At 52.4% G+C, this 19,772-nt stretch overlaps 9 protein-coding genes across 9 annotated transcripts; 7 read left to right on the top strand and 2 right to left on the bottom strand.

The window, feature by feature from the left end:
- Nucleotides 1-93: 93 nt before the first annotated feature.
- N7498_010720 (uncharacterized protein) lies at nucleotides 94-1,604 on the bottom strand (the record flags this gene model as incomplete). The annotated part of the gene is made up of 3 exons (XM_058457776.1): nucleotides 94-471; nucleotides 538-1,189; nucleotides 1,228-1,604. 3 exons carry the CDS (start codon nucleotides 1,602-1,604, stop codon nucleotides 94-96), a joined length of 1,407 nt encoding a protein of 468 aa, XP_058304675.1.
- A 393-nt stretch (nucleotides 1,605-1,997) lies between these two features.
- Nucleotides 1,998-3,737, top strand: N7498_010719 (SAP domain protein; the record flags this gene model as incomplete). The annotated part of the gene is made up of 1 exon (XM_058457775.1): nucleotides 1,998-3,737. One exon carries the CDS (start codon nucleotides 1,998-2,000, stop codon nucleotides 3,735-3,737), a length of 1,740 nt encoding a protein of 579 aa, XP_058304674.1.
- Nucleotides 3,738-4,179: 442 nt separating this feature from the next.
- On the top strand, nucleotides 4,180-6,027 carry N7498_010718 (OSTA/TMEM184 family protein; the record flags this gene model as incomplete). Its single annotated transcript, XM_058457774.1, has 6 exons — nucleotides 4,180-4,222; nucleotides 4,291-4,441; nucleotides 4,504-4,807; nucleotides 4,866-4,991; nucleotides 5,052-5,201; nucleotides 5,260-6,027. 6 exons carry the CDS (start codon nucleotides 4,180-4,182, stop codon nucleotides 6,025-6,027), a joined length of 1,542 nt encoding a protein of 513 aa, XP_058304673.1.
- Nucleotides 6,028-6,579: 552 nt separating this feature from the next.
- On the bottom strand, nucleotides 6,580-7,837 carry N7498_010717 (COP9 signalosome complex subunit 6; the record flags this gene model as incomplete). Its single annotated transcript, XM_058457773.1, has 2 exons — nucleotides 6,580-7,511; nucleotides 7,570-7,837. The coding sequence occupies 2 exons, from the start codon at nucleotides 7,835-7,837 to the stop codon at nucleotides 6,580-6,582; spliced, it is 1,200 nt and encodes a 399-aa protein (XP_058304672.1).
- A 157-nt stretch (nucleotides 7,838-7,994) lies between these two features.
- Nucleotides 7,995-9,947, top strand: N7498_010716 (uncharacterized protein; the record flags this gene model as incomplete). The annotated part of the gene is made up of 1 exon (XM_058457772.1): nucleotides 7,995-9,947. The coding sequence occupies one exon, from the start codon at nucleotides 7,995-7,997 to the stop codon at nucleotides 9,945-9,947; it is 1,953 nt and encodes a 650-aa protein (XP_058304671.1).
- Nucleotides 9,948-10,348: 401 nt separating this feature from the next.
- On the top strand, nucleotides 10,349-11,266 carry N7498_010715 (DNA-directed RNA polymerase III subunit C31; the record flags this gene model as incomplete). Its single annotated transcript, XM_058457771.1, has 3 exons — nucleotides 10,349-10,456; nucleotides 10,547-10,799; nucleotides 10,890-11,266. 3 exons carry the CDS (start codon nucleotides 10,349-10,351, stop codon nucleotides 11,264-11,266), a joined length of 738 nt encoding a protein of 245 aa, XP_058304670.1.
- A 385-nt stretch (nucleotides 11,267-11,651) lies between these two features.
- tah18 (NAPDH-dependent diflavin reductase) lies at nucleotides 11,652-13,738 on the top strand (the record flags this gene model as incomplete). Its single annotated transcript, XM_058457770.1, has 4 exons — nucleotides 11,652-11,804; nucleotides 11,860-12,035; nucleotides 12,083-12,181; nucleotides 12,244-13,738. The coding sequence occupies 4 exons, from the start codon at nucleotides 11,652-11,654 to the stop codon at nucleotides 13,736-13,738; spliced, it is 1,923 nt and encodes a 640-aa protein (XP_058304669.1).
- Nucleotides 13,739-14,147: 409 nt separating this feature from the next.
- On the top strand, nucleotides 14,148-15,129 carry N7498_010713 (electron transfer flavoprotein subunit beta/FixA family protein; the record flags this gene model as incomplete). Its single annotated transcript, XM_058457769.1, has 3 exons — nucleotides 14,148-14,201; nucleotides 14,334-14,994; nucleotides 15,047-15,129. 3 exons carry the CDS (start codon nucleotides 14,148-14,150, stop codon nucleotides 15,127-15,129), a joined length of 798 nt encoding a protein of 265 aa, XP_058304668.1.
- A 1,799-nt stretch (nucleotides 15,130-16,928) lies between these two features.
- On the top strand, nucleotides 16,929-19,166 carry N7498_010712 (uncharacterized protein; the record flags this gene model as incomplete). Its single annotated transcript, XM_058457768.1, has 1 exon — nucleotides 16,929-19,166. One exon carries the CDS (start codon nucleotides 16,929-16,931, stop codon nucleotides 19,164-19,166), a length of 2,238 nt encoding a protein of 745 aa, XP_058304667.1.
- Nucleotides 19,167-19,772: the final 606 nt, after the last annotated feature.

Below are 19,772 nucleotides of genomic sequence, written 5' to 3'. Positions count from 1 at the left end.
CACCCTGACCCGCGGGTGAGTGCCAGGTCTAATTATAGGATAGTTGTTAACAAAATTAAACTATGAATACTACAAAAAAAAGTGACCAGCGTATCACCAATCAGGGGCGATCCAATAACCCATCCAGGCACCGTTACCATTATCTGCATCCCGGAATTTATCGATTCCTCCCTCCACACCGTCCTTCCCCACTGTCCATACACCACTTTCGATTAGTTCTGTCCACCGCTGGAACAGCCTCTCTAGTCTCTGTGCCCGCCGTTCACCTCCAAATGGGCTGAAGCCATGCTGAAAGAGTTCCGTGAAGGAACCTGAGGTAACCAAACGTCCACCACTCATTCTCGCCTCCTCCTCATCACGGAAATCAGGCCGCAGTGTGAATGGAAGTAGAAGGCGGAAGCCAGCTTCCTCGGTATCGTAATCACATCGATGTAAAGATTCACTATATAATCCGGTGGGAATAAGATCATTCTCGTTAAATATGATATTGTCATCTGATCCGGAGAATAACCATCAAATTTCCTCATTGAAATTTACCATCCGGCTACTATCGGTAGACACAAAGAGCAAGACCGGTGGGATATTCTTGCCCGAATCCTCGCGGGGTATATCGGTAAACTTCTGACGCCTCGCAAATGCGATCTTGTTATGTGGGACCTCAAGACCGGGGGCGATCAATTTGAAACGCGGAGCCTTCACCTTTGTTAAGATCGAGCGAATAAAGCACTTCTGTGACACAGAAGCCGCGTTTAGGTCTTCATCGATGAAAAGGGTCGGTGTAGAGATCGATAAAAGTGACTCGGAGGGCATTCGAGATTCGATTGTAGCCGAGTAGCGGTCTACAGCAGCAACAGTGCTATCGACCTGGGCGGAGCAGTAAGGAAGCCAAGCCCATCGCCCAAGTTGCGATCTAGGTATCGTATCTGAGAAACAACACATTGTCAATACCAGCGTAACAGCACCAAGAGGTGCGTTGATGTAAAAACACCACCGCCAGCCAATTGACTGCACAATGGCTCCGCCGAGAAGTGGTGCGGATAGCGTAGCCAGGCCTTCGACGGCTCCCATCACGCCGGTGGACATAGGTCGTCTACGTAAAGGTGTTGATTGCACGAAGATCCTAGTCCAGCTACACCCCTCCCAACGATGAGCATGGTGGACGTACTGGCCGCCCCGCAGAGCAGCGAACCTGCTATAGAAATAGCATTGGCAAACAAAAAGACAGACTTAATAGAGAAGAGCTTGTACCCCTTGCCCAAAACAAACTGGAAGGAGCACTGGCAGAGCCTGAACGCAGAGGAATACCACCCGACATCTGCAACAGTGTGGAAATAGTCTGTAATGCTAGGCACGGCCGTAGCGACGATGTTCATGTCTACGCTGCTCAAGATCAGGACAGCAGCCAGGGTGAGCATGAGGAGCCAGAATTTCGCACCGGTTGGATACTCGGCTTCTCCACGTAAGCTGGCATGATCGGATATCGCGTCGAAGGTGGTTGCCGGCCTGCCTGTAGAACCGGCAAATTCATTACTGTTTGCATCGCCCGAAACCCAGCTCGCCACGTGCTGTTCGTCGGTTTTGACTTCTGTCATTGACGACGCCATTGTTGTGGGTGCAATTCTCTCAATAGATTCAGATCCTCCTAGACAAGGATTACATTCCAGTTCATGGGAGTTGACGATGATTGCTAACAGCTCCTGACTGACTGGACTCGGGCTCGGAGTTGACCATGGATAAATCACGTGCACACAGATTAAAGTGCCTTCTCTGCACCACATGAATCTATTATACAGACCCAATCTGACAAACTCAAGCATACAGTACTGTAGTACATAGCGGTCATCCTTCGTCAGTTTCCACTCTTCTCCACTGTCATTCTCCACTCGACCCAGAGGTTTGACCCAGAGCTTCCACCCGGTATGCCGTCTCTCACCGCCTTTAATCTAGTTGTCCCAACCTCTCCACAATTCACCTTACCCAACTCATGTCCAGGTACCATGGCTGATTACTCCTCTTTAAAGGTCGCCGACCTGAAGGCGGAGCTCAAGAAGCGCGGCATCCCCCAGACCGGCCTTCGCCTCAAACAGCACTTCATTGACAAGCTAGTTGAGGAGGACGCTAAAGCCCAAACAAGGGATACAGCCCCCGAGGTTGGAGCTGCAGAGACCAAAGCTGCAGATACCGAAGCTGTAGAGCCGAAAGTACAGCCGAAACCCACATCAGATACCTCTCCCCAAGCGCAAGAGCTGCAGCCGGAACAGCCACCACCTGAAGAACCCAAGCATCCAGAAGCACCTACGACACAAGACACCCATCCCTCACGAGCTGCCCTGACATCCGACAAGGCGCATGAGGAAGTGCAAGAAAAAACCAAATTTGCACCAGAGTTAGCAACTGACAATGGAGAACCTGCAGAAAATGAGAAATTGGTGGCAGCTGCTCGGTCTCAGCCATCCGAGGAAGTGAACAAGGCAGCGGCCGAATCTGAATCAGTCGAGCAGGCTCCCGGGATCGCCGATCAAACCGACAGAGCAGATTTCGCAATCTCCGCAGAACTCCCGGCGCCTCTGGTCTCGGAGGCAATCACAGAGCTATCCACACCACTCCCTCTCGAAGAGGACCTAGAGGATAAACGAAAGCGGAAGCGCCGCAGTCAGAGTCCCGTCCCAACACCAGAGGCGGTTGCGAATAAGAAAGCTCGAGCCAGGGAGGAAAGCTCCCTAGCTCCATCGCAGGAGGACCAAGAGTCCATCCCTCGAGAGGAAGAGACCAAGGATGCGCAAGGACAAAAATCTCCCGAGGACCAGAAAAAAGAACCTTCGGTTCCAGCCAAGGATGCGCGTTTCCGGGGGCTATTTGCTCCCACCGCAGCACAATCTTCGGCGTTGGACGTCATCATGGAAGATGCCGATGTTGAGCCTGCGCGGCATCCTGCAACCGCCTCCCTCTATATTGACGGATTGATGCGCCCTCTACAGCCCCCAGCATTGCGCAAGCACCTCATTAGTGTCGCTTCCGCTCCTGGCTCATCTCCCAACCCTGATGTCGTCCGAGAGTTCTTCCTCGACTCCATCAAAACACACTGTTTTGTCCAGTTCAGCGATATCACAGCAGCATCGCGGGTGCGCTCGACTCTCCACGGAAAGGTGTGGCCGGACGAGCGAAACCGCAAGAATCTCTGGGTAGACTTCATCCCCGACGAAAAGGTCCAGGAATGGATTCGCACAGAGGAGGCATCGCGGGACCGGGCCGGTCCACCAGTTCGCTGGGAAGTTCAATACGAAACGACCGACAACGGGGCGATAACTACTTTGGCCGAAGCTGGGCTCAACTCGCGCGCCGCTCCATCACGAACTCGGGAGCCCGGCTTCAACCGGACACCGCCACTTGGGCCTCGCGGCAGCCACGGGCAGATCGAGCGCGCTTCCAATGCCCCACCCCCGTCACGACCTGGACAGGGCTTCAAGCCTTTGGATGAACTATTCAAATCCACCACTGCCAAACCCAAACTGTACTACCTCCCTGTTGCCCGCCCTATCGCGGACAAGCGCTTGGACCAATTTGACGAACTACTACGTAAGGGATCATTCCCGCGCCGGGGCGGCGACGAGATGCGTCGGATCACCTTTGAAGACGAAGACTACTTCGTGGATGTCGGCCCAGAGTATGGAGCGATGGCTATGCAGCGACGCCAGGAACGAGGGGGGCGTGGGCGTGGGCGAGGGCGACGGCCATAAAATACTAAAGTATGAGAGATATCAAAAGAAAATGCCAAAAGAGATGCTCAAAGACATTTGCAAGGCAGACACAAACATGTACCATAGCCACCCAATGTATGAGTTATTCCGTTCCTGAAACAGACTTTCAGGCACAAAAAACTGGAGCCGAAACAAAAATAGACCGCAGTTGACCCACGCCTCGACGATCGTTTGCGCCTTGGGAAATTTGTCAATTTGCATCCAACAAAGGCTGCTACAACCAACGTGGCTTTGAAATTGTCAGCACGAGCCACACCTTGCTCCCTCCTAATCTCCGACTTCATTGTTGATGGTGGCGGCGCCTCCTTGTTGATCGCGGATAAGATAAACGGGGCGAAAGAAGAAACTCCGCTGCCTCCGCTAACCTTCTTCCCCTTTCACACTCTCCTCGTGAAATTTCACCCCTCATACCCCAGCCAGAATGGGCTGGACCGTGTGTAATGCCACCGCGGAACACCAGACGAGTGCGCTCCCCCTGTCGTGCCGAAACAACCCCCCTTGGATCCCAGTGAAACTGACTTGTGATTGACAGTCTCGGAGGTCGATCTTTGGGATGGCGGCATTACCTTCCACTCCCTCAGTTTAATCGTGGGCGGCGTATGTGCTGTGCTTGCCTCCGCCGTGTCGATGTTTCTGATCATGGGCCATGCGACACACTACAGCAAGCCCATCGAGCAGCGCCAGTGAGTTGTTGTCCTCAGGTGCTGCGGTAACATTGCTAACGGAAATTATTTCCTGCGCGCAGCATCATTCGCATTCTATTCATGGTCCCCGTTTACTCCATCGTCGCTTGGCTCAGTATCCTCTTCTACAATGATTCCGTCTACTTTGAGGTGATGGGTGACTGTTACGAAGCCTTCTGTATCTCCGCCTTCTTCTCCCTTTTGTGCCACTACATCGCCCCCGACTTGCATAGCCAGAAGGATTATTTCCGTGGGATTCAGCCCAAGGCGTGGCTCTGGCCGTTGAATTGGTTCCAGAACTGGAAATGTTGTTTCGGGCACCGCGGAGCGTGGAGAAACCCGCGCAGTGGGTTGACATGGTTTAACGTAAGAGAACGTGCATCTTGGATCTCTTGAGCACCGGGCTAATCGAGCGACCGTTCAGGTTATTTGGGCCGGAGTCTTCCAATACTGCGTCATGCGGGTTATGATGACCATCGTCTCTGTCATAACACAGGCTACAGGTTCCTACTGCGAAGAGTCGCTTAGCCCGGCATTTGCGCATATTTGGGTATGTCTGCTGTCTTCCCCCTCTCCGCACGGACTCGTCAATTAAAACCCAGATCTATAGGTCCTCGCCATTGAGTCCGTCTGCGTCACAATCGCTATGTACTGCCTGATCCAATTCTACCACCAAATTCACAAGGACATCACGGAACACCGCCCTTTTACGAAGATTCTATCCATCAAACTGGTTATTTTCTTGTCTTTCTGGCAATCGGTACGTTGCTCGATATCACCAGCTCTTGAGTACCCTGCTGACCTTTTCGGCTCTTAAGACCTTTATCAACCTACTCATCTCAAGTGGCGCAGTTCACGCTACCAAAAAGGTCGCCATGCCAGATCTGAAATACGCCTTACCCGAATTAATGATCAACATCGAAATGTTCATCTTTTCTATCCTGCACCTGTGGGCCTTCGCCTACAAGCCGTACATCATCGCCAATGCCAATCAAGGCGAGGTGACCGATTTCTTCGGAAATGGCAAAGCCACCTACGAAGGCGGCCGCTATGGTTTCAGGGCTCTCGTCGATGCCATGAACCCTCTTGACCTGGTCAAGGCCATCGGGCGTAGTGCACGCTGGCTCGCCGTTGGCCGCAAGCACCGTCTGGAGGACCCCAGCTACCTGCCACACCACGAAAGCATTGGCCTGGAACCTCCGGAGGCTGGCATCGATAACAATGGCACAGCATATGGAGGCGCCGGCACCGTGGTTGGTGGCCGAACGGGCCGTTACGGCGGCGACGAGGAAGGCGCGATTCTTCTCAGCAACGCACAGTCTAACCCGGAGACATCTCACATGGGCACTTCTCCATATGCATCTGACTTTGACAGCTATATGCATGAGCACGAGAACTCTGACCGCTTCTATAACAACAATAATGCCTCGTCCTACGACGATCTTGACCACGGCAACCCATACCTTGCTCAACATGATGCAGCACACCCCTACCCAGCAAACGGTCCTCTTCGCGAAGCAGTCCCCATGCCAATGCCAGATCCGTACAGACCTCCTCCACCTTATCCCGATGATCATCACTCATGATCCATGATGATCCATGATCCATTTACGACGGTTTTCCGATAGCGTCGGACTGATTTTCATTCCACATTCATGATAGCCTTAATGATCCGGGATTCGGGTGTACGGTTGGCATCTTTGTTTCTATTCTATGGTACTCACGAGCAGTTGAAATTTTTCGGCTTTATAATTTCTATTCTCTCGTTTGTTTGGATATGAATACCCGCCTTTGTTTTTCGTCGGCATGTCTTTTGTCGCCTTTTGATGCCACCCACTTCAATGCTTTGCACTTTTTTTCTCTGCATAGCAAATTTTTCTTGTACAGAACTTAGTTACCTTTACGAAGGAAACGAACATTGGAAGGCTTTGATGTCCAGTAACTTTCCCAACTTGAAAACATATACTCCAAATTCAGTACCAACACATCTAGGCAGGAAAGTGCAAATAGATAGATTCGTAATCTCGTCTAAGGATCTCATGGAACAGAAACCAGGCTCAAAACGCCGATACAAAGCAAATAATCCCCAGGCTTCTTTCCAGCGGTCATGTTTTCGTAAATGAGACATAGTTCCCACTTCAGGAATAAACGCTCTCCCCACTAGGAGGAGGCATTCCTTGAGCAAACATCTCATTCTCAAACCGCCTTTCTGCAAGGGCGGGGTTCCGGCGCGCACTTTTAGCGTGGCGCGCGCTTTGAATAACAGCCGACTTGCGGCCTAGTTCACGCATGGACTTGACGTTCTCGCCTACCTGGCCGAGCAGGGACACGAGAAGGACGTCGTTGCTTTGAGAGAGGACTTCGGAAGTGAAGGCGCTTTCTTCGTGAGGCGAGAGGATTGAGAGGTGGGAGATGAGAGAGTTGATGTTGCGGAGGATAGTGTGCGACAGGACAGGCGAGGATGGGTCGTCCTGTGCACCGTTCAATTCTGTGGTGGAGATACTCGAGACGTAGGATTTGAAGAGTGAGATGCGGGACTCGAGGGTGCGGATGGCGTTTAAGCGGGTGTTGAGATTCGCAATCAACTCTTCTTCCTCCTGCGAGAGCGCGGCTTGTAAGCTCTGTTCTCCATCCTCTGTCTCCTTATCACTGGTCTGCTTAGAGCCGGTTGCGGCTGTTCCTTGGATGGCGGTCTCAGTTCGAGTAGCTGTTCCAGATCCCTTGGCAATAGTATCGACACCGATCATCTCCGCTTCACCGGTCTCCACGGAATATGGCAGCTCGCGGAACCGGATATTCATCATATTTTCCTCGCCATCTATTTGCATATCCTTGCTCGCGTCAGCGGTATTCTCGCCTTCCAAGATGCTCTCATAGATGGTCAACGGAAGCTTGGCTCCTTGCCTTGTTTGGAGCTGAGAGGGGTGGAAGGCCAGGAACACGGCCGACTCGTTATAGTCCTGGAGAAGCTGTCGGTGGACAGGGAGGTGCGAGACATCCGGTCCGGATGGTGGAGCAGTTGACCACCATCCGACAATATCGAGAGGAGGGTCTTTGTGCACATCCTTGACTGTATATTGGTCAGCTCGGACAGCTCGGACAGCTTGCGGGGAGAGGGATCTACTGACACTGCTTCACACGCTCTTCAAACCAAGCCCCGGGCAGGAGTACCCTGCCGTTAGATTCAGTTGTAATAGGGCACTCGAATGCATGCTCCAGGGTAATCTCGCGCCCATTCTGTTGACCCAAAAGAGCCCCAATGATCGGGTCTCGCTGCTGCCGTGCGGCATGGCGGGTGATGTGGTCGGAGATAGTAAGGAGAACAAGCGGATGCAACTGAATGTGCAGACCCGAGTCCGAAGACTTCTGTGAGATGAGAGACTGTGCCTGATCCATAATTGTCGTCCGCTTAAGTGAATGTTCAAGCGCGGAGTCGAAGCGGCGGTGATGCGGTGATTCGCATGTTTGGCGTGTTTGGCGTGTTGCCTCAGGCGTCCGAGAGAGCTTTCCCCGCCGACTCTCACATTCTCCAACTTTCTCGTGTCAAGACGCCATGGCTATCCCTTCCACTTTCGATGAGCTTAAATTGCATCTTGCCAAGGTCCAGGAAGACCCATCGACCTCCTTGGATATCACCCTCATCGACCGACTGAAGCTACAGCTCGTTGAATCCACCGACCCTGTTGTCCCCGCCACGCTCTTATCGCAGATATCAGCTCTTTTGCCTGTCCTGCAAGAAGACCCTACGCCGCTCACTACTCTCGCCGTTAAAACTACGACCTACTTCAGCTTCACAGATCTTCGCGCTGTCGATCCGCCGATTAATCTTGTTGCTGGTTTAAAGGCTCCGTCCCCGCCCGTCAACCTTCTTGCTCTGTCTTTGCTGGCCAAGGCAGGACAGATATCCAGTGATGCAGCCATAGTCGCAGGAGATTCGGGTTTGGTCGCTTCCCTGGTGGAATTATGGTTGTCTACCTCTTCGACGGCGGTTGCACAGGCGGCACTCGATGCGCTGTGGACTCTCTTGGAAGTTGACGTGGCTAGTCCTCTCGAAAAAGGCGAATACGATCACACGGGCGAAGATTGCCACCCTGGGCAGGGCCTTATGTGGAGAAGGCTGTTTACGGACAAGGATGTATATGGGGTCTTATTTTCTCTGTGCAGTCTGCAACCTGATGCGCCAGGCGACTTATCCAAACGCGAACGGACCTTGGCTCAGGGAAGGCTGATGGGGCTCCTGGTGAAGGCAGGCCGTTTACGCTGGGATATCATTTCGAAATCGCATGTGCCAGAGATTGAGATGAAATATCACAGCAAGAGCCTGCTACACTTCGCCGCCTGCCAGATGGTTGACCAGAGCGATGTGTTGCTGCACATGACGCTTCTAAATTTCTACCGGGACCTGTTGGAAATCGACGCACCCGGCCTCGCTGCCCGAAGCTATGTGCAGTCTGCCTCGACCTTTTCGTCTCCTGCTCTCGACTTCCTCATTTCAGAGAAACTACATTCAAAGGTGCTTGAATATTATCTCAATGAGTCAAAGCTCGATTCTGTGGATCTTGTCTATCTCTCCGGTCCAATCATGGCTTATATGGCGAAGTATGCCGAGTCATATCCCAACCACTTCCTCCAGAATTCTCCTACCGTTCTCGAGGGAATAATCTCGCGCATCTCACGTGCTCTTGCCATTCCCTCGGCACAGTGGGCTCATGGAGAGGCTCCTACCGGACACTTGGCCATTTTGGCATCCCTCCCTCGAGTCCTTCTGATTGAAGCTGACAAGAATGGTTCAAATCCTCTTTTGAAAATTCCCACCAGCCCTCCGAACGGAGAAGCTTTGGATACTCTAGGTCGCGTTTTTCATGGGCCAGCACGAACGCATGTTTCCGACTCAATGGATCTGGATAGTTCGGGTCAAACCCCAACAGATTGGCATCATGAAGCCGCTGCGGCGCGCATGCTCTACTTCCAATATCTCAATGAGCACCCCACCTTCTGGACTGACGTCGTTGCTGCAGCAGATATCCTAGCAATGAAGGAGGTTGCCTTGGCAGCACTCAACTTCATCCGAGCCATTGTTATGGCAAAGTGGCAACCATTGCCCCCCGCATCCCATGTCTCCGGTGCATCGTCGCGGTTCCAGCTGCCATCCGAGGAGAGTTTGGGACAGCTTTCTCCAGCTATGAATGGTCTGCTCCCTCTCTCCGGCCCATGGGCTGTTCTCACTCCACCCGCTCTCACAACCCTTCTGCCATATCTGTTCAAGCCTCCCCGGTCATATTCGGAGTTTGTAGGTGGCGGTGCAGGTGACTCTCAGAATATTGTCTGGAAGGTGGCTACCGCCAAGCATGATGTTTTGGAGCTCCTCAGTCACCGGCTCCAGCAAATCGGGGGCCAGATGGAAGGATTTGAAGATATTTTGCAGACGCTGCAGCAACGGGCGAATGAGGGTCCTTGGGGACCGGTACAGCCAGGAGCTCCTCAAGTAGAGGCGACTGGACTGTGATAAGGAAGGGAAAAGAAACATCTTCAGTTCAGCTTCTCGAGTGATACTTCGTTGGGTGCCTGTTGGTATGACCCTCAACGGTATGAGGCATGAGGCTTAATAGGTTTTTCTCTGCATTTCGAACCTTGTTTCAGGAGTTCGCATATCGGTGATCCCTTTGCAGTATTAGCGTCATTTATGCAGCAATGAGATTGGCATGACCTCTGCGCTTGTTGATCACGTCCTATACACAGTAGATCGGCGCTCTTATCTTAGCGCGGGGAAGCCCTTGGTCAGGTGACCAACCTAAAGGCGGTGAGCAGCGGTATTTTCTTAGACACATGCGTTTTGTTCTGCGGACCACTGAGCATGGCGGCGTGAGCTATTTTTGCGTACATAATATACTATTGTATTTGTCGGCAATGTCACGCTTCGCTGGCAAGAAAGGCAAGCGCGGCCCCGGCGCCGAGTTTACTTGGGACACCGACCCTGGCGGCGAGCCGGACACTGCTCCGACTCCCCTCTACCCAGTACGTTTCGTTTATCTTCAACTCTTCCTCCCTTTGTTTGTTATGTCGCTTGAATCATGAGTGCTTACACTTGAACTTGTGCGCCCGCAGGCATATGTCGTTCCCTACGCCCGAAAAATCAGCACCAAAGAGCAGATCGCGGTAGACAAGTACCGGCAGTTGCGCGAGGCTCACCATGAAGGACCTTACTACTCTGTGATCGATGCTTCTGCCTCGAGTGCCAAGAAGGGCAGTGCTGCCCGCGCCAACTTTGACCCTTTTACGGGCATGCCATCTTATTCCGGACGGTACCAGAAGAAACATCGAACTATTCCCAAGATCTCTGGTGTCGGTCGTGATTATGGTGAGTTCTCAAGAATACCCAGGCACAATGTTCTCCGTGCACTACTGGTTTCAAAGCTCCAGTAATTAATTGCGTTTTTTTAATATACAGAAACACGATTCTTTCCTCGCGAGCTCTGGCAGATCATCCAGCCGAACTTCCGACCCGACGCCTCATTAGACGGCTACCAGGCCCAAACCAACGCTGTCAGCAACAAGCGTGGATTTGAAGACGAGGAAGACGAGGAAGATGCCGCGGCCAAGCGACGTGCCACTGGCGGCAACGAGGATGAAGGTGATGATGACCAGAATGAGGGAGGGTTGTTGGATGGCGACGAAGATGCGCTTGAATCAATTGCAGATGATGACTTCCAGGACGATGATGATGAGATGGGTGGTGACTACGATGCTGAACAGTACTTCGACGACGGCGGGGACGACTATGGAGATGATGGTGATGGCGGTGGTGGTGACGAGGAAGCTTACTGAGGCGTTGATTCAAGATACCCATTTTCCTTTGTACTATATGCGCTTTTGTGCGCGTCTACATTTATCATTCTATTGAGTGTCTGCCTCATGGACAACTCCAATATGATCTGCATGGGACAGCCCCACGGCGTTTTGTTTTATGCTTCGGAAAGATTATCTCCCCAATGCAACCTTCAGGATAACACTATGAATTTCAGTAAACAAGCAATACAATTTTCAAAGCACATCGACCTAATCATCACAACTTATATTGATCTATAGGACTCAAGCTCAGGCGATGCCGGTCTGGATGACGTCAGCCAGCGAAATCGGCCCCGCGGCCAACGGCATTTTTAGATGCGATGGAGGGGCAGCCGATGATTTTGCGACTCCCCAATCACCCAGCATGGACACGCAGAGCCCCGGTCAATCAAGGTCGGCACTCATTCTTTATGGGTCCGAGACCGGCAACGCGCAGGAAGTGGCCGAGGAATTGGGCGCCCTGGCCGAGCGCCTGCGGTTCACGACACATGTATCCGAGTTGAATCAGTCGAAGCCGGTTAGTTGCAATTGGCCGAGAATGACAGCCTCAACTGACATCTTCTGGTCTCTAGGAAACTTTTTCTTCGTACACGCTTACCATTTTCGTCGTATCAACAACCGGACAAGGGGATTTGCCGGGGAACGCACGGTCGTTTTGGAAGTCGCTGCTGCTTAAGAAGCTCCCACCGACATACTTGAATGGCGTGCAGTTTGCGATATTTGGGCTGGGTGATAGCTCATATCCCAAGTAGGTTCAACTTACTGTGGTTATTGGTCAATGCTCATCGTGGACAGGTTCAACTGGGCAGCACGGAAGCTCTACAAGCGGTTGCTGCAGCTCGGCGCAAATGATATCTACCCGATGGGAGAAGCTGATCAGCAGCATCCAGAAGGGTAAATTGTTCTAATCTTCCATTGTGATTGTGAAATCTTTTTTAACAATGTCAAATAAACAGAATCGAAGGCACTTTCATACCGTGGATAACTGACTTCCGAAAGCACTTGCTGGATATACACCCCCTCCCTCCTGGTCAACATCCCATTCCAGACGACGAACAGCTGCCACCAAAATGGATATTACAATTGAGAGGTGGTGAGACATCTGTCCCCGAGCCAAGGCCCGAGTCCTCGGCGGACAATTCAGTTGAAGTGGATAAATACTCTGGCTTGCACAACTTGGACCATGATATCAGACCACTACCGGATACCATGAACGCAACTCTGGTCCAAAATCAGCGGATCACACCACAGAAGCACTGGCAGGATGTCCGACGGATTTCTCTGACCGTTCCGGACTCCGTCTCCTACAATCCCGGAGACATGATCGCCATCACACCTAAAACATCACCAAGTGATGTGCAAATACTTCTGGATTTAATGGGTTGGAATGAGCAGGCAGACAAACCTATTGCCCTTGTCCCAACGGGAAACATACTCGCACCCTCTCCGATACCCGGTCTCGACTCCTATCCGAACTTGACCTTACGCTCTCTCCTCATAGATTATCTCGACATCAAAGCCATTCCCCGCAGGTCGTTCTTTTCAAGCATTGCCCACTATACAAACGATGAGATGCACAAAGAGCGACTTCACGAATTCACAAACCCCGAGTACCTGGATGAACTGTGGGACTACACATCGCGCCCACGGCGCAGCATTCTCGAGGTGCTGCACGAGTTCGACTCTGTCAAAATCCCCTGGCAGCACGCAGTTTCCGTTCTCCCCGTCATTCGTGCAAGACAATTTAGTATTGCTAGTGGCGGAGAGAGAAAGCGGACACCCGATGGCAAAGCCCAGTTTGAATTACTCATCGCCATCGTCAAGTATCAAACGGTCATCAAACGGATCCGCGAAGGTGTCTGCACCAAGTACCTATCCATCCTCCGCCCAGGCAGCACGCTTCGCGTCCAGTTACAACCGGGTGGGCTAAACTCTTCGGTGCAGCAACTCACCGGATCAACCGTTCTTATCGGACCCGGCACCGGAATCGCACCTCTGCGGTCCATGCTATGGGAAAAGGCAGCTCTGGTGCAAGCCTACCGTGAGCAGAACCCTGGTGTTGAGCCCCCGGTCGGACCTACCGTGCTACTCTACGGCGGTCGCAATCGCACCGCAGATTTCCTCTTCGAAGAGGACTGGGCCCATTTGAGTAAACTCATCCCGCTGCAGGTGCTCACTGCGTTCTCACGAGACCAACAACAGAAAGTCTACGTGCAAGATACCATTCGCCAAAATTTTAAACTTTTCTTCCGTCTTCTCCATGACATGCAGGGATCGGTTTATATCTGTGGCTCATCGGGACGTATGCCTCAAGCCGTGCGCGAAGCTCTTATCGAGGCTTTTGCAAATGGTGGGACGCCCGAGTCGGGGCAGTCCTATAACCGGTCTCAGGCGGAGGAGTATTTGATTGGAATGGAGAAGATTGGGCGGTACAAGCAGGAAACGTGGTGATTTACTATAAGAAATCCAGTTGGAGTGACTAACATTTCCACTGCCCTGATCTTCCACATGCGTAGGCAGGCGGATTGCATGTGCTTCGCCAGTAGATCTAGTCACTGAGCACCGCGGTCTATATCCCGATCGTTTTTTAACCATAAAACAATCAAATGATGCATAGGTAAAGAACAGAAGAATTAAAGTAAATACCCACACGCCCATACTTTTCCCGCCAACAGGAAGCCGTATGTGCTTAACCTCGGGTGCGGTGGTTCGAGAAAGGCTACATTCGGGCCGCGTCGGCGATTTCAAGGTCTTGGCACTCCGTCACCGCAGTCACTTTCTCCTCCGAGACCTCGACCCTCGACACCTCCTCACCCACTCGGAATTGGTCAACACTTTATCTTCCAGTCTCAAATACATCATGGCTAGCAAATTGCGGATTCTGGTGCCCGTGAAGCGGGTGATCGACTATGCGGTACGAATGAATCCCCCCTCCTCGGCGACCGGAGATCGGAGTAGCCAGAGCTGCCCGCGACAGATTGAACATTCAACGCCCGGCCTATGAATATCGTGAGACTAACATTGGAACCTACTTGGGATTCTGCAGATCAAGCCCCGCATCAACAAGGCCCAGACGGGCGTCGAGACCGCCGGCGTGAAGCACTCCCTCAACCCGTTCGACGAGCTCTCCATCGAGGAGGCCGTGCGCCTGCGCGAGAACCACAAGAACAAGAAGAGCCCCATGGAAGTCGAAAACATCCTGGCTCTGTCGGCCGGTGGTCCCAAGACACCCGATGTGCTGCGGACCGCCATGGCCATGGGCGCTGACCGGGCGTTCCACATCGATGTCCCCGAGTCGGCGGACGGCGGGCCCGAGCCGCTGACCGTGGCCAAAATGCTGCGCGGCGTCGTGGAGAAGGAGAACATCAACCTGGTTCTGCTGGGTAAGCAGGCTATTGACGGCGACCAGGGCCAGACTGGTCAGATGTTGGCTGGGTTGTTGGGCTGGCCGCAGGCGACGCAGGCTAGCAAGGTGGAGATCAAGGATGAGGCCGGTACCGTTGAGGTGACGCACGAGGTGGATGGCGGCATTGAGACTCTGCGCGCTAAGCTGCCCATGGTTATCACCACTGACCTGCGTCTTAACGAGCCTCGGTACGCCAGTCTGCCCAACATCATGAAGGCAAAGAAGAAGCCGCTGGAGAAGAAGACTCTGGCCGACTTTGGCGTTGAGGATAAGCGGCGGTTGAAGACTCTCAAGGTGACCGGTATGTATGACCTCTTGGTTTGGTTTGGTCTCGTTGCTGATTTGTTTTTTAGAACCCCCGGCGCGCACGGGTGGTGGCAAGGTCGAGGATGTTGATGGCCTCATCTCCAAGCTGAAGGAGCTTGGTGCTCTCTAAATTTGAGGGTCATGTATGGTGACGTACCTAAATTTGTGCCGTGTTTTTATACCATCGATCTGTTGTCCGCTAGACCATTTTGTCTTGCTCTGCGTCCATTGGATGCTTTCTCATAGCCCGTGGTGGCTTGGCATATCCTATGCATTGAGATGATCACTTAAATGAAAAAAGATATTTTTGACTCGCCGGCTATCATGAGCCTTTTGGTTTTTGTTTCTCTTCCAGGGCTAGTAGTACCGGGGGTATTCGGCAGTTCAAGTAGGTTCACATGAATATGCCCAGGTGGCTTAAAGAAGTGGGTATTTCTAAAGCCCCTGCAGCAGTTCTCTGCAGTTAGATCCACCGCCATAGTATCTACATCTATGCGTGGTCTGCAGGCTATCTTGCCGTGTCGACAGACTCAATAGGAATCCTCCCAGGCAATCGTCAACCCTTAGGAATAGCTGGGCCAATCGATTGAGATATAAAGTGACCCGCCAGCGTAGGAACTTTGCAAGATCTAGGTATCCAATCGGCTATTTTTCCAGGCATCCGCCTTCTTCATTGCACTCAATAATTGGAAAATGTCTCGTTTCAGCCCAGCGCCGTGTCTTCAGCGGGAGGAATGGACAGATCCAATTAGAGTTCGTGCGGTATCCTCAGCCGAGGCAGTGATTTTCAACGGTCCCGATCCCACCCCTACCACGGCCTAACTTGCCGCTTAGTCTCCGTACGAAGTAATTAGCCAAGAAAATCACCTAATTTTCACACCCGGGCCGAGTATGACATTTGAAATCCATGGTGTGCTGCTTGATAATATGACACGTCCGAAGATAGAGGTCGGCTTATGCATACATATCCCGGTGGCGCATGATCGCATTTTAGTTTTTCTTTTGGATGAAGCAAAAAAACTATATAGCCCTGAAGATCTTACAGACCTCAAGAAAATTTTCAAATTTCCCCACAAAATCTAGGCTCCATAGTGCATTAATGAGCTCTTGGCGAACCGGACAAATCGAATCGTACCGTGGACTTGGTTGGACGCGGCCTGTTAGAGTGGTGAGGCTTTGATTGCCAGGGCTGAAGGTGGGGCAGGGTGATCTATCGCCGACGAGCGGATGGCCACGGAGTACAGGTGTGTGCATGGATGCAACTAATGACTACTATCGAAGTAGTGCAGAACAGGTGCATGTAAAAACAAGATAGAATAGCCTTATTAGTTCACGCGGGGGTCCACCGAGTGATGACGTCCATCCGCGCGTTCCATGGACTAAAAGCCTCTGGACTTCTACGCCACTCCGCCAGCGCTGCTCTTCCGTCTGACCCGATTTCCACTATAAGCGGCCCTGGTGCCTGATCGTTGGCCTTTTCTTCTTCTTTTATTCCTACGTAGATTCTCCGATTCTTAGATCTGCGGTCCTCCGTTGTGGTAAGCTTCGCTCCCGGTGGTTTGGGCACATTCCTACCTTTCGCCTTTCTGCTCGCCATCAGCCACTGCCACCTGCCGTCGATTTGACTTAAGGCTGTCGGGCAGCTGGCATATGGCATCATCGTCCCATCACCGGTGTTAATCAGGCGTCCAGAGTGCTATACCTGTTGGAAGGCTGTCGCAAAGGCCATTTCGCCCCGCACGCATTCCCTAGTGGCGACCCTGCCGATCCCGGATTCCGACAGCAATCGCGATTATCTCACTACATTCCTGATCGCATTAAGAAGCATTCCTCGGACCTATGCTGTTCGCAGCGCACCTGCCGCGTTTCAGATCTCGATAGATTATTGCTGAACTCTTCCCGCATCTTGACCCTTCCCACGCCGGCGCCATGTCTCAATCTACTTGGGAAAAGACAAAGCGCTATTCGAAAAAGGGTTTCGACAAAGCATGGGACACCGTCGATAAATTGGGCGCTCCCGTCAACCGTCTCTCCAACCGCTTGGGCGCGGAGGCCTTCTGGCCCATGGCCATCGATAAAGAAAGCGACAAGGCGGCGCGCATTCTACGCAGTTTCGTCAAAGATGGCTTCTATGCCCCCGAAGCCGAAGCCGGTACCGATGAGCAGGGCAAAATCAATCGCCCCAAGGGCAAACAGAGGGTCATCAAAAAGATCCCTTCGAAAGTTATCAAGAACGCCAAGGGTCTCGCCATTTTCACCACCATGCGAACCGGTCTTTGGATCAGTGGCTCCGGAGGCAGCGGTGTACTCCTCGGTCGTATCCCCGAGACTGGCGAATGGAGTCCGCCGTCGGGCATTATGCTGCACACGGCTGGTATCGGCTTCCTGGCCGGAGTGGATATCTATGACTGTGTCGTCGTTATTAATACATACGAAGCGCTCGATGCATTCAAGAAAGTGCGATGCACTCTCGGTGGAGAGGTCAGCGCCGCCGCCGGCCCCGTTGGTATGGGAGGCGTACTCGACTCGGAAGTTCACAAGCGACAGGCACCCATCTGGACATACATGAAGAGCAAGGGCCTCTACGCCGGCGTTGCCGTGGATGGAACCATCGTCATCGAACGTACCGACGAGAATGAGAAGTTCTACGGCGAGCGAATCTCCGTCACCGACATCCTGGCCGGCAAAGTCCGACACCCGCCCGATTCGATCAAGACCCTCCACCAGACCATCAAAGCAGCGCAGGGCGACTTGGATGTCGACGAAAAATTGGTGGCTCCTGCCGGTGAGACGCCCGGCGACATGGACGTTGCGGCTGAAGACGAGCAGACCTTTGGTGTTCCCGACGCAGAAGATCCGGACCCGTACGGAGTGAAAGCGCTGGAGGCTGAGGGCATGTTCATCCGGGAGGCCGGCACCAAGGTGAGGCCAAGTCATGATATTTTTGAGTTCCGGCCCAATCCGACCAGCCCGGTGTTCGCCACGTTCTCGCGGCGCAGTGCCGATAGCTCGCCGCGGAATAGCTGGCGGACTAGTGTGCAGAGCCACGCTTATTCTGATCGTGGTACTCAAACCGATGACGCTCCGCTAACTGTCGCCACGTCAGTAAGCCGACTTTCTTCGCAGAGCGCGAGGGAATCGATGGGTAGTCGTACGCCGAACCGGTGGGAGGACGATGCGCATTGGGATAATGTACCGATTCATGGTGGTGAGGAAGAAAAGGAAGACGCGAGAGATTTCAATGGACCCGCCGAGGAGGAACAAGAAGGGGAAGAAAAACATGCCGATGATTACGATGACGACTTCGAGGTTCACGAGGTGACCAATGCGACTGTTACCAAGCAGAAGATCTCTCCGGAGGAAGAAGTCAACCCAGTCGAGTCCAAGCGCATGTCTCCTACATTCACTCGCGCTCGTCTGGTTTCTATCCCCAAACGTACCCCTCCACCCCTGCCCCCGCGTCATCCACGACACACCTGGGGCTCTGGTTCCAGCCGTGCCTCTACATCGCCGACTGCTCTTTCGCAATCTAGCCGCAGCACCGAGCAGACTGAAGCAGCCATCGAGCCAGTTGAGTCCCCCGAGCAGGCCACCGAGTCTGCTGCTCTGCCTTCGAACGTGAAGGTCCTCCAGACGAACACCATTCTCCCTGTTGTCGTGGATGAGGATGATCTGGAGTCGGACTCTGAACTGCCTGTGGATAAAGATGAATTCATGTCGGCCAATGGCGACCACGAGGACAGCATTGAAGAGAACGCTCTGACCGAGGAGCTCACTCCAACGGAAAAAATTGCTGCTACGGAGACCGAGGAAGAGGAAACTGAGCGCAAAGAGTCGGTCCTGCCGGACTCTGTGATCGAGTCGAAGATTGCGCCAGAGACAGCGGAAGAGGAAGCTGAGCGCAAAGAGTCGGCCCTGCCAGACTTTGATACCGAGTCGAAGATTGCGCCAGAGACAGCGGAAGAGGTGCCAAAGATCGAAGAAGCTCTGACATCGCTTGATCTCTCCGACAAGTCCCCAGAGGCTCTAGCGCCGCTCGGTCTCGAAGAAAAGAGTGACGAGACTAAGATCGAATTGAAGGATGAAGAGGCTGAAACCGACAAGAAGCATCTCAATGTCGAGCACAACGACACCAAGCCTGAGAATATCAGCCCTCTCCATATTTAGGCTGTGTTCCTTCGATTCCAATCTCGCGCAACGTTTACGACTTCGTCTTTTTCTGCGTATACAACTTTCATGATATCTCGATACCTCTGGTCTGTGTTGGATAGGTCGGTTCTTTCGGTGGCTCGGATAAAAGCTACTTCTTGGTTGGGTTCATTTGTGCATTTCTAGCGTCTCTTGCATTCAGCGGAAGGATTTGGGTTTGGGAATAGTCCTCCAGTGTTTGGCGTATAGACAACCCTCGGTTTCTGTTATTTCTCTTATTATATCCTGCATATTTGATGCATGTTTTGATGTATCGTCATCCATTCTTTAAAACACATTGATTCGTGATTGATTTCCGTGCATATTAGAAGATCGTCACTACATCGGACGAGCTCCCCACATCTCCTGGTACCTAGATCAACTCTGCTTTTGAGTAAAAGCTACAGCTCAAAAGTTTGTCTCCACGTCGATGTCTAGAATACTTCGAGATGAGAGAGAAGAGCCCCCAAATTCATGGATATGGACCCTATATCTTAGTATCCTAGAATAGAATTACGTCATGCTTAGACGATTCCAAGCTTCGGAATCTTCAGTGACATTTCGAAAGTGTGGTCGGACTAGAGG

Source organism: Penicillium cinerascens (genome assembly GCF_028974065.1).
Source record: "Penicillium cinerascens strain IBT 15544 chromosome Unknown scaffold_4_segment0_segment1, whole genome shotgun sequence".
Classification (NCBI taxonomy): domain Eukaryota; kingdom Fungi; phylum Ascomycota; class Eurotiomycetes; order Eurotiales; family Aspergillaceae; genus Penicillium; species Penicillium cinerascens.
The sequence above is the reverse complement of the archived record's forward strand: the minus strand, read 5'-3'. Positions and strand labels throughout refer to the sequence as shown.